This window comes from Odontesthes bonariensis, chromosome 22, assembly GCF_027942865.1.
Source record: "Odontesthes bonariensis isolate fOdoBon6 chromosome 22, fOdoBon6.hap1, whole genome shotgun sequence".
Lineage (NCBI taxonomy): Eukaryota > Metazoa > Chordata > Actinopteri > Atheriniformes > Atherinopsidae > Odontesthes > Odontesthes bonariensis.
The window spans coordinates 20,615,168-20,627,616 of NC_134527.1; the positions used below are offsets into that span (position 1 = coordinate 20,615,168).

Below are 12,449 nucleotides of genomic sequence, written 5' to 3' on the forward strand. Positions count from 1 at the left end.
TATCAAATCAGTATATTTCAAACCGAAATTACCCTAAAATGATGCAAAATAACCACAGACTAAACAAATTCTGAAAGATGCATAACAGTTATAAAGAGAAAAATACTGCCACAAACACATAAAGAACATGACATCAAATGATGCAAAGCGGCTGTAAAGAGATGAAAAATGGCTACAAAAAGACTAAACAACCCTGAAAAAAAACACAACAGCCACAAAGATAAATAATACCACCATAAAGACACTAAAAAGTACCACAAAGACGCATTAAATTAATCACAACTTATGCCAAACGATCACAAAGAGATGGAAAAACTGCAGAGAGATGTATGCCAGCCACAAAGAGACACTAAATGACCTAAAAAGATGCAGAAAGACCTCAGAAAGATGCAGCATGACCATGGAGGGATACAATAACTTCGAAAAGATATCAAATGTCACAGAGAGAAACAGAAATGACATAACAAATCAAACCTATGTCCAAAAAATTTCAGAAAATTTCAGAAAGAAGCTAAACAACAACAATAATTTATAAAGCCACAATAATGACACAATAACCACAGAGATAAGAAAATTTAAAAAAAAATAAAATTACTTGACATTAGTGGACATAGTTGTCTTCAATGCTTTCAGCTAAATCTGATGGGTTTCACTCTGTACACACTGTGTTTGTATGACTATGATATCTATTCATTTTAAATAAATACTGAGCTACATTCTGCAGTTGTGATTCACACCTTCAGAGGGCAGCATAGTCCCGTTTAAGTTATGTCAACTTTAGGCCAAATTAAGTCATGTGGTCATGTAGATTATTCCAAGTTGAAGAGTTTTTCGATTTCAACTTCTCGATTTGTGAAATAAAATCAGAGTTTGTCAGAAATAAGATTAAAAAAATGTCTTTGCACGACAAGAAAGAACAAAACATAATCAAAAACGATTAGTTTCGATGAATAGGCCAACAATTCCATGTTGAATTGTGTTGTGTGTTGAAGAGTTTTTTACTTTTATATCATCATATTTTCATTTATAGGACCCCGAGTGGCTCCTTGTTCATGTTATTGTGAGTGGGAGACGGCTGCTAAATCAGATTGTTCAAATTTGAGAGAAGATGACAGCAAAAAAGACTCAAAACGAAAAAAAAACAAAACATGGTTGGAATCTCTGCTTACTGGAACAATTAGCTGCAGATGAATCTCTGACTTGCTTCTCACATATAATCTCACTCTACAATGTCAGTTATAATGGTACAAAATGCCAATACAAATATAAGATATGTACTTTCTTTTTTAAAACAATGAAACTAAGGACAAAAAGACCTGAAATTGAGACAAAGAGACAAGCAAGGTTCAGAGAAAATGACTAAACCACCACAACGAGACAACAATATTCAAGACAACAAAGACAAAAGAAGAAGATACATATAAAACAAGCTAAAAAACATGACAACAATGACACTAAAAATGAAAAAAACATACTCAAAAAGAAACAAAATGACAACAAAAAGGTTTAAAATGACAACAAAAATATGCCAAACATGTTCAAAGATACAAGACAACGCTGATATGGAGAAAAAAAGGTCAATTAATAAAGATGACGTCAATGATGCTAAAAAAAAGTCCCACCAAATAAAATAAAGGCACTGAAAATGATAACAAAAACACACAAAACAAGTTAAAAAGGAAACAAAATCCCAACACACTAAAAATGAAAAAAGACAAGCCTTAAAAGCTCAAAAAGAAACCAAACTGACGACAATAACATGCAAAATACTCTAAAAAAACTGACACACAAAAAAATTCATCAAAGACACTAAACATGACAAAAAGAGATGCCAAAAGGCTTAAAACGCCACGAAATAATGACGCAAAAACCCTGGAAGACACGCAAAACAAGCACAAAGAGACATAAAACAACTAATATTAGAAATAAAAAGACTACATAGAAAAAAGTACAGTTACAACAAAAAAGGCGCAACATGACTAAAAGACGTCCAAAACAAAAGTAAGTAATCAAAACAGACTCACAAAAACAATAACTATGTTGGGACGAAAAAAAGACTTGAAACAAGAACAAGTTAGTAGTTTGTGCTCGTTTTGTCTCTTTTAGTCTGCCAGTGAAGCAAAAGATGTGTGTGTCCGTGCCAACATGTACAAATAACATAAATAATCAAATCCATGTTTTTTGTCTTTTTTTAAAAAGCTTCTGAGGTGTTTTGATAAAAAAAAAAAAAAAAAAGCTTCTTTAAAGTTCTGCAGTTTCTGAGCTGAAACACTTAAACCGGTGTGTGTATGTGAGAGAGGAGTGTTTGTGCTCCTCTTTATCGGACACAGTGTTCTACAGCTCCAGCCCAGAGTTTCAGGCTTCACTGGAGGGCAGAGTACAGGAGGTTTGCAGCCTCTTTGTTCTGCTGCGAGCTCAGCGGGGAGACAGAGCTCTGTTCAGAGTGCAGCTGCAGCCGGCCTCTTCCTCCTCCTCCTCCTCCTCCCCCCTGTGCTTCCACCAGGCCGCGCATGCGCACTGGCTCCTCTGTGCGCTCTACTGTTTGCATTGTGTCTGAACTGCCGGCGAGCTTTAAAAATATTATACCCACCGCGGCAATGTCGGGCAGGTCGGTCCGAGCTGAGACCCGGAGCAGGGCGAAAGATGACATCAAGCGGGTCATGGCCGCTATTGAGAAAGTACGAAAATGGTAAGAGGAAGAGGAGCAAAAAGCGGGCTTCGTTATCTAAGACGAGAAAGGCTCGCTTGTTGGGGGAGGAGAGGGAAGGAGCGAGACGGAATGAGGGATGAAATTGAAAGAAAAGGACCGTTTTTGAGACGGATTCACGGCAGATGTACTTGCAGCTCAGGTGCAACCGGGGCGCACTAGTGCGGTGCACGTCCCCGGTCGTCGTCTGGCTACCGTTGCCACACTACACAACATGTAGCCGGTGTTTTTCCGCTGATTTTAACAGCAAGGGTTGAACCCAGAAGCCATTTCGATGCAGTCACATGAAGCCATTGCTGCCCGCTGTCGAGCTGGTAGCGCAGGCGGCGGTTTTAGGACCGAAACGACCAATAAGTCTGGACTTGGGAACAATTCGACGACGGCGCTCTTGAGTCGGAGTAGTTTAGTCCGTCTGGAGTTTTAAATTAAGCGCTTTGAGTCGCCCTTTAGGTCTGATAGAGACGAAGGCACGGTGGGGGTTGGGAGAGGGAAGTAGGCTACAGTGCATGGCTGAACACGTAGTGACTCAGTCTTATCCTTTAACGGTAGAAAAACACGTTTTATACATGTTTAACGGCTCAAATACTCGCGTTGGGTTAGAGGTTTTATAGTTAATGGATTTAGCCGCGTAACCCCGCCTTTTCACAGTTTATTTATTCTCCTTATTTTCCTAATCAGGTAGTTTAATCAAACGTCCCCGAGTCAAAGTCAGAAGTTGGTCGGTTAGTAACGTTAAAGTAACTGAAAGATATTATTTCACAATATTCAACATTTATAGCCACAAACTGAAATATAATACAGATATTAGGTAGAAAACATTCAAATGAATCGATTCAAGTTTATTATTCTGACCTTTAAAAGTTTTTAATAGTGTAATTTCTACTTCGCTAAGTTAACTTGAGTCAGAAATAAAGTGTTTTTCCTTCTTTATATCAATGTAGAGCAAATAATTAACCACTCTAAGTCATTTTAAAGGGAATAATTTACCGTTAACAAACAATTTCAGACTTTTACTCATCTTAGTGGCATTTAACTAAACAGATAAATTAATAAATAAACGCTCAAAATAAAACACGTAGAAGAAAATTGGGGGGGATAATTGATTCGTGAGAAAAGTAACAAGTAAAAGTACTTGTCTAAGGTTAGTATGGCTAATAACTGATTAATCAAGAAAAATAAAATAATGATGATATATATTATAAGATGCCGAATAATTTATCTTAGATGAGCGAGAGGACACGTGATAATTAAATGAATACATAAAATAGCCAGTAGATTGATGAATAATGACAGTGTTTGTCAGCTGGAATTCTAAACATTAGTTTAACATATTTTCCTCCTTTTTCACTTATTAATCATTGATTTATATATATATATTTTCAAGCAAAGCTACACGGAGAAAACCAGAATAAGCATTGTAAATGTGAATATTTCCTTTTTCTTTTTTTTTTTAAGACTCATGAAATAGAAGACATCTGAATGGATTTCCTCCACTCATTAACTTTATTAGTCAAGATAATATAGAGTAACACTAATTCACTGGTTTTAAAATAAAAATAAATAAATAAATAAAATGCTTGATTTTCCTCCAAATGCGTGTAGATAAACTGAAAATCTTCAGGTTTTTCGACATAATAAGATTTGTCACACAAAATGAGACATTTTAAAGTGTAACGTTTGGGCGAACATCTTTTTAAGTTACAAAATGACTAATTAGACAACTAAGAACTAAAAAATGTCTCAGTTTTGGTGGAAGTCATACAAAGCGTTTCCTCTTTTGATTGTTTAAGTGGAAAAAATGTGGAAATGAGCTAATTTGCCCGTTTTGTGACTGAAACGCACACAAGCTTCAACTCACAATGATAGAAAGAAGAAAAGCAACAATTTATTAAATTTAATTAACTTTGGTTGATTAATTCCTAACAGCCGCTTGTAATCAGGGGGAAGATGAAACATTCATTATGCCAATCACGTTGATCGAAAAAGACTTTAAAGACGAGTTAATTGGATAACGAGGACTTTTTTTAAGTGAATTATATAAAAAAATATTATTCAACATTAAAGATGTCGGGAAATGTTCATTTAAAGCAAAAGTGTCACATTAAGTCGAAGTAACGGGTCAAAAACTCAAATACGTTCAGATTATCATGGGTGGAAGACAAGTAAAATGCCAAATATTCACTAGAAAAGCCTAATTCTAACAATAACTACCAGTTATTTTCATGGTTCAGCAAATAATCTTGACCCTAAAATTGTAATTTAGTAGCGATGGGAGTTTAACATTGGAGTTAAAGTGATACTGTGATGAATTATTTTACATTTTCAGTTGCGTAACTTTGCATTATTTCCCAGCCTCTTCTTTAAATTGGTGAAAATGTCGTAATGTGTTGAGCCCCAGAGGCCTTGAGTCAGCTTGGTTTTCTCTCCCACTCAGGGAGAAGAAGTGGGTGACTGTTGGAGACACATCCCTTCGCATCTACAAGTGGGTGCCAGTGACGGAGCCCAAATCGGATGACGTGAGTTGGTCGCCGCAACCGGCAGCCTGTTTTCAGACACCAGAATTCTATTTTAAAACACGTCGAAGCCGTTTTCTCTCCAAACGATGGTGCGTTTTTGTTGTTGCAGAAGAGCAAAAATAAGAAGAAGGGCAAGGATGAGAAATACGGCTCGGAGGTAACGACTCCGGAGAACAGCTCCTCTCCGGGGATGATGGACATGCATGGTGGGTTTTTAGATTTCACAACATCTTGGCTTGTCTAATACTCTCAGCCTCAGGCCCACGTGTTCCCAAACATTTTTCATAGATATCTGGTTTGCTTTTTCAAATAGGATCAATTATTTTTGTACACTTGTAGGAGACTACTTTCGCTGGCGGATTAACTCGCTGTTAGTGCTGCAGTGAGTTAAACTACAGCATGAGTTGTTGTGAAAATGATGGGATGACAAATCCCCAACCTGCTGTGATGTTAAAGTGTTGTTGATAGTTTTTATAAAACAGTAGAGCTCTGTAACATGGGTGATTATGATATATCAGGCCTTTTAAAAATAAATTAGACTTTTCTTTAATTGTAAGGCCTTATACTGCGAGAGCAAATATTCATCCTCATTATGATAGTTAGAATTCCTAATATTTATCTCCTACATTATAGATGCATTAGAGTTGAACCACAGCGTTTACAGGTGTCAAATTTGTCTTTCCTGACTCTTAAGATGCTGTTTTTTAACCAAATACTCCCATTTTTAGTAGTTTCTTTGTTTTTGAGATATTTTTAATGTGGTAAAGTCAAATGATGGAAAGCTGAGCTACAAAAATAAGTGTTTTGTCTTTGCTAGATGACAACAGCAACCAGAGCTCCATCGCCGACTCGTCCCCAGTGAAACAGGAAAACAGCTGTAGCACCAGCCCCGCCCCCGAAGCCAACGCCGCATCGCACCGCGAGAACAGCGAGACCAAAACTGACGAGAGCCCGGACAGCAAGAGAGGTCAGACCATCGCAAGCACGCACGCACACACACACACACACACACACACACACACACACACACAGACAGATAAATACCACGCCGGCTTTTAAATGTTGGGATCGTGTGAAGGGTCTCCTTCGCCGCCGCCTGCGTCAGACCCAGCCGGCAGCAAACAGGCGGTGGAGATGCAGCCCGGCTGATCAGACGGAGGATGGGCCATCTGCTGTTTTTGTTTTGGACTTCAAGATAAACACAAAGCACCGACAGGAAGTTGAAATGACCACTTCCTCTTAGTTATTTACACAGCACAGCTGTGGCCACGGCGTTTCCCCTCGAGACTTCAACCGTCAAGCTTATTTCAAAAACCTTAAATCTGGTTTAAGTTTACATGTGGATTAAACAAACCTCATAAAGAATATTGCAACACACTTATCATTGTTTATTAAGTAAGTCAGCAAATCAATCCTGAAAGGGGAGAACTTTTATTTCAGGTCAACAGAACATGGTTGTGTAACACGAATGTTTCACCTTAAAAATGGCAAATATTTAACCATAAAACCCTCTTTTACTTAACCCAGTTTCTATCTTTAAGGGGCGACTCTGGACTAGAATCACTTGGATGTATTTGATATCTTGACATCTCATCATTTTTCTCTTTAAACGTATTCATCTTGAGCTCCAGATCAGATATTTCACCCACAATGTTCTCTCATTCATCCTGTGTTGGTGGTTTAAAAACCACCAACAAGATTTTTATCAGACACCTCCCACCCTGTTCCCAATTCATAGGAACCATTCATGAACTGAACCCAAAACTGAACATTAGAATCTATTTATTCCATCATTCCTGTGTTTCCTTCAAGGTTTTTTTTTTTTTTTTTTTTTTTTTATTAAAGCTCATTTTGAAAACCCGCTGCATTAAAATGTAGAAGGAACCCGGGTCTGCGAGCTGACTGGGACACTCCGCTATCATATTACAGCTGCAGAAAAGCTGAAGACATATGAGCATATAATCCGTTTAAAGCAACTGTAGAGGTGTGTAACAGGGAAATTTCCCCTCAGAACAAGCGTTTTATCTTAATCTGTTGGCTGTCTTTTTGGTCTGGGGTGTATTTTTTTCACGCTGCTGTTCTGAGCAGCTCCTCGCTTAGCGCCCCGTCGTAATTCCTCCCCGATACTCCAAACCAAGTGCGCACCGACCCGCAGGAAATAACAAAACTACTAAAAATAAAACCGAGTACTCCTTAAATGAGAGCCTGTGCTGCTCTACTCTCCCTCATGCTGGCAAAGTAAATATTTTCTTGTCCTGGATTATTGGTTGAACAAACACAAGCAGCTTGAAGATGCTACCTCGAGCGTGGGGAAACATTTAGGCTGTGATGACAACTCCACGGTCAAATGAATGAATGTCCAGATTTAAACACATGTAGGCGAACAGGAATCGCTGTAAATCATGTGTTTAAACACTTAAAGTATCAGCGACTGTTTCTTCAATTAATTAGTGGATTGTTCGGTCCCGGAAGGGAAGGTTAAATCTGTTCAGTTCGAGTAAAAGGTAACCGTAACAATTAAAAAAGTGGAACAAGTAGATTTTTGATGATTTTTATTTATTTATTTTTTTTTTTTGTATGTAAAAAAGAAATACAACAACAACTAGAATGAGTCCGGTATGTCTCATCAGGGTTCATAGACGCTGCAGTTACCCTGCACAACCACACTGTGTCATTAGAGCGTCGAACACGTCGCCTCCAACGCTCAGTGAGGAGTTCTCACCTGTTTAAACGAAGACGCGAGCTCCCGTTCTGATTTTTGTTGCCGTTTCCCCATCTGAAGGTAAGACCACCCCTTCATCAGAGACCTCACAGAGCGCCAAGAGAGACAGTCTGTCGTCAGGGGAGAAGGAATCCTCAGACAGCAAAGCCACTCAGGTACGAACACGTCTGCAAAACCACCGAGAGGTTTACTAATCTGTACAGTGAGTGTTTTACATGCACAGAGGGAGACGCCAAGGTACTGCTGCTTGGATGAGTTCAGGTTTCGACATTTTCTGTTTAACTTAATCTGCTTTCTGGGAAGAAACACAAAAAAAGACAAAAAACAGGACAAACTTAACAAAAACCTTAAAAATGAATACAAAATGGAAGCGAAGCCTGGAATCCTGACTTTCTCTCCGACATCCGCAGCCACATCAGCGTAACTCCCCGAGGCAAACGATGAATTTTAAATGGATATTTATAGTCTCACACAGAAGGAGCCATGCTGTGGACATGATGTCCTTCAGGCATGTGTGTCCCAGTAAAGTCATCTGTACGTCTCGGTCCAACTAAGTTTTAGCTGCTTCCGCAATCAGTAGGATAGTGGCTACGATTAGTTCATCAATTAGAAGATTGATTGCCTCTGTTTTATGGTCGTGTTGCCCATCAGCACATCTAACAATCATTAAAGGTTCCCTGTGGAGATTTTGACCTTTAGCAGCAGCATGGATGTGGTTCTCGTTGCACCGTCTAATGCGCCATCAAAGGCGGGGGAGAGGAAGTCTGCAGGCTCGCATAACTTAATGCAATGCAGATTCAAAGTATGTTGCATGTTAGCTTTGAATATCAAGGTGACCTCTTTAATGAAACACCCTCTAACATCTGACTTCTGTTTCGGATGTGAGAGGGAACCATCAGAATGAATTCCTTGGTCAAACGACTCCGTTGTGGTAGCAGATATCGATCCAATTCTGATCCGAGCGGCAGTGACGTCAACATGAAACTTCAATGGATGCCTTCGATGTTCCAAGCGCGGGAACAGTCGGGCCAAACGTTTTCAAAACGCACGTTAATTGAGCAAAGCAGCTCACATCGAGCACCATGTAGTCCAATCTAAAGTTAGCAGTGAACGATTTCTGTCAGTATAAAGGACTTTAGATATTATATATGGTGGAGGAAAGTTATTGATTCTGAGGTTAGACCGATCTCAAAGCAAAAAGACAATCCGGCTGCTCCTTATTAACACACAGCTGAGCCACGTGCTCACGGATTCAAACTTACACAAACCTCAGTTTGATCAAGGATTGAGAACTCTTGCTTAGCCAAGAAGGTGGATGGCACCATCCCTCCTACTGGCGACTGATTATCTGTCAACCTAAAACAGAAGCTGTTCATTTCACATGGTTTTTCTTGTTGCTTGTAGGACCTACAGGAGGAGGCCCCACCCAGCAAGAAAAGCAAAGTGGAGTCCTCATCTCAGGACTTTGAGGAGAGTTAAATATTTGGAGCCGAGTTAATTTTCTCCTTTGGCCTCCTGCCCCCTCCCCCCCTCTGTACCTCCTCCCATTAACTCTAAATAATTTAGGGCTAATGGACACACCGGCTCTCCTCTATCCTACTATTTTTCTCTTCCTGCCTCTACCCAAACTCTTCAAAAACCAAAGGGAGAATGGACATCTCCCTCCCTGCTGGCTGCCCCCCCCCCTCCTCTGGTTTGTCTACTTTTGCCCGAACACTCCCCTGCCACAGAGGGAGAATGGATATTACCTCTGTTCACTGGTCCCCTCCGTGCTTCCTTCCAGTCCTCCACACTTTTGCCAAGAGAAGCGCCGAACCCAGGCTGCGGTCCCCCTCTGCGGCCCGGTGAGGCGCTGTCAGCTCAGCCCAGCTGCCGCCAGGCCAGACCACAAACCCTGACCTGCTTCTGTGACTCAGAGTTAACGCTGGGGATCTGAGATTAGGACGAGGTAGATCGCGGACGCTGCTTTGAGACCTCTTTTTAAACATTTCTCCGCTTATGGTTTAGCTCAGGATAACTCAAGAGGCTAACCTGGTCTCAGATCAGCGGCTGCGGGGGGGAACCTCCACCCTAAGACCACGTCACGTCAGTCCTCCTGATTCGCCTCCTGCTAGACTAATGTTCTCTATTTGTTTCGGAAATGTTTAGGGTTTTTTTCTCAGGAGGGTCAATGCACTGTTATGGTATGTCACAATCGATCACAGATAGATTTGCTGCTGTAGTGGATGTCTTTTTTTTCTCTATCCATGAAAAGTTCTCCATTCATGTGTTTTCTAGAGTGAATTAGCTCGTGGTTGGTCGAAGACGACGACGGTACCGGTCGAGATAAACTCTTTGGATAAGTAGTGAAGACAGGCGTAGCTAGCATAGGTCATGGAGGTGTGCCTTGAGTTGCTACGATTAATTCTCGTTTTTAGGTCAAGCAGGTTTTGAATTACAATTTTTGGTGCCATGTTTTGTTTGGTTTGTGTTTTTGCCTTATAACTGTCACTAATTAGTTGATCCGATATTTATATTCTACTACAACTGGTTGTTTTACTTAAAGGAATAGTTCTGGGAGATATTTGCTTTCTTGCCGAGAGTAACAACAAGAAGTCTAATCCCTCTGATCTGTCATATATGAAGAAAGCATCTCAGAGACGGTAAGCTTACAGCATGAAGGCTGGAAAAACTAGCCTGGCTCTGACCAGAGGCAGATCTAAAACCCATCAGCTGTCATCTGCTGATTCTGGAGCAACAGACAGGTTTTTTTTTTTTTTTTTAAGGGACGTTTTGGGCCAAGATTGCCTGCTCTGTGAGCCTGGGAATAGTGGGTAAGATGTCATTATGTGATAGCTGATGGATTTGAGATTGTATTTCTACTCAGTGCACCTGGAGGCAGGCAGCCGGCTACATTACCTGCATTTTATCAACACGTTTACTTCCATTAACAGCCACTGCAGACGAAAAGCCTTCCCTCACAACAAGAATCGCTCGGGTTAGTTTTATTCAATCAATTTAACAATTTCATCACAGTTTGTTAATAGGTTCCAAAATTTACTTTACTCATAATTATTATAAAAATGGCAAAGGGTTATATGACTGATTTATGTCTTGGAACATATTGTAACTTGGAGGAAATTGATAAACTAAACTGTTTGCTCTTAGGAGCGCATCCTCCGCCGAGCCAAGTGCTCCGTCTTGCAATTTTTAAGATTTTCATTCGTGTCTGCACCCATATTTAATGGGTTGTACCTTCCTCACGCTCCATTGAGTTTCCTAGAATTCAGCCTGGCGGTTTTTGGACGATGCTGCACAGAAAAAAAAGTGTTTATTAGTGAACCTTAGAGGTGCCGTTGGGTGGATTTCTTTGCCTCTGTGCAGAGCCAGTGTTCGAGCTTTCCATCTCCTGGTGTGACTGTGGCTTCACTCGGTGGTATCGACCCTCTTCACTCCACTTCCGGCATGAAAGTAAATGGGCGTAATATTCCTTTAAAACAGTTGTAGGCTGGAATTTGAACACTACCCAGAAGTTAATTAAGTTTTCTCTTCTGGAATTTTTTAAGCATCTGTAAACTTCTTCAATGAGAGCTCCTGGTTATCAGCCTGTTTCTGCTTCAGGTGGTCCAACAAAAGCAGGAACAGACGGGTTTCGGGTACTGATTTTTGGTCCATCACCATGACTCGCATTTAATCACTTCTCCTCTCTGTAAGTCTTCTGTTTATCACTACTTATCTATGGCCAACAGATGTTTGTGTAGCTCGTCACAGAAGGGTCCAGTCTTTTAGCTCAAACATTTGGTTCTAATCCTCCTTCAAGGTGCTGTCTGTTGGCTGAATCCATACGCATGTGGCATCCTAGTTTTGTGCAGATTTGTGCAATTTACTTGAACTTGAAAGTACGGATTCAGACCTACGACCTCTAATGTACAACCTCACACATGTAAGATTTACTTTCGTTTCTCAATATTTGCTTGTTAATACGGATCGAGATCAATTGAATCACTGCAAACCAATGACTTCATGACATGATGGGGCTATACATTACAATGCAGATCAGATTTCAGCAAATCAGCATTCACATGGATGGAGAGAAAAGAATTGAAAACATTGTCTCAGTTTAGAGGATGGATTAGCATATACCTCATTCCCAGTCCAGCAGAGCTGGAACTTAAAATGCTATTGTATTGACACGAACAGTTATAAACAGCATTACATACACTCAGTTTAAAATGTCTCACTTATGTTGTAGCTTTCACCTGATTGAGCCAATTGCTTATAGTTTGCTCATAACTTGTGTAAAAAGAAAAATAATAAGAAAAAAAATGTGAGATCTTGTATGTTTCTTTTTTGTTTTCCTTTGGGACCATTTTGTTTTTTCTTTAGATCTTGTACAGACTTATGTTTTGGTTTGACTTATTTATTCCATCAGTAGTGCTTGGTTTTTATCATGTCCAATGGTTTGTTTTCTTAATAAAAGTCACAAAACTTTTTGGGAGTTGATATTTCTTCTGTTGGGAAGGGG

The 12,449-nt window shown here is 39.9% G+C and overlaps 1 protein-coding gene across 1 annotated transcript; it reads left to right on the top strand.

Moving 5' to 3' along the window:
* The first annotated feature begins 2,510 nt into the window (after window positions 1-2,510).
* bcl7a (BAF chromatin remodeling complex subunit BCL7A) lies at window positions 2,511-12,399 on the top strand. Its single transcript, XM_075455932.1, has 6 exons — window positions 2,511-2,689; window positions 5,142-5,223; window positions 5,333-5,429; window positions 6,041-6,190; window positions 8,006-8,100; window positions 9,350-12,399. Exons 1-6 carry the CDS (start codon window positions 2,511-2,513, stop codon window positions 9,422-9,424), a joined length of 678 nt encoding a protein of 225 aa, XP_075312047.1. The 3' UTR covers window positions 9,425-12,399.
* Window positions 12,400-12,449: the final 50 nt, after the last annotated feature.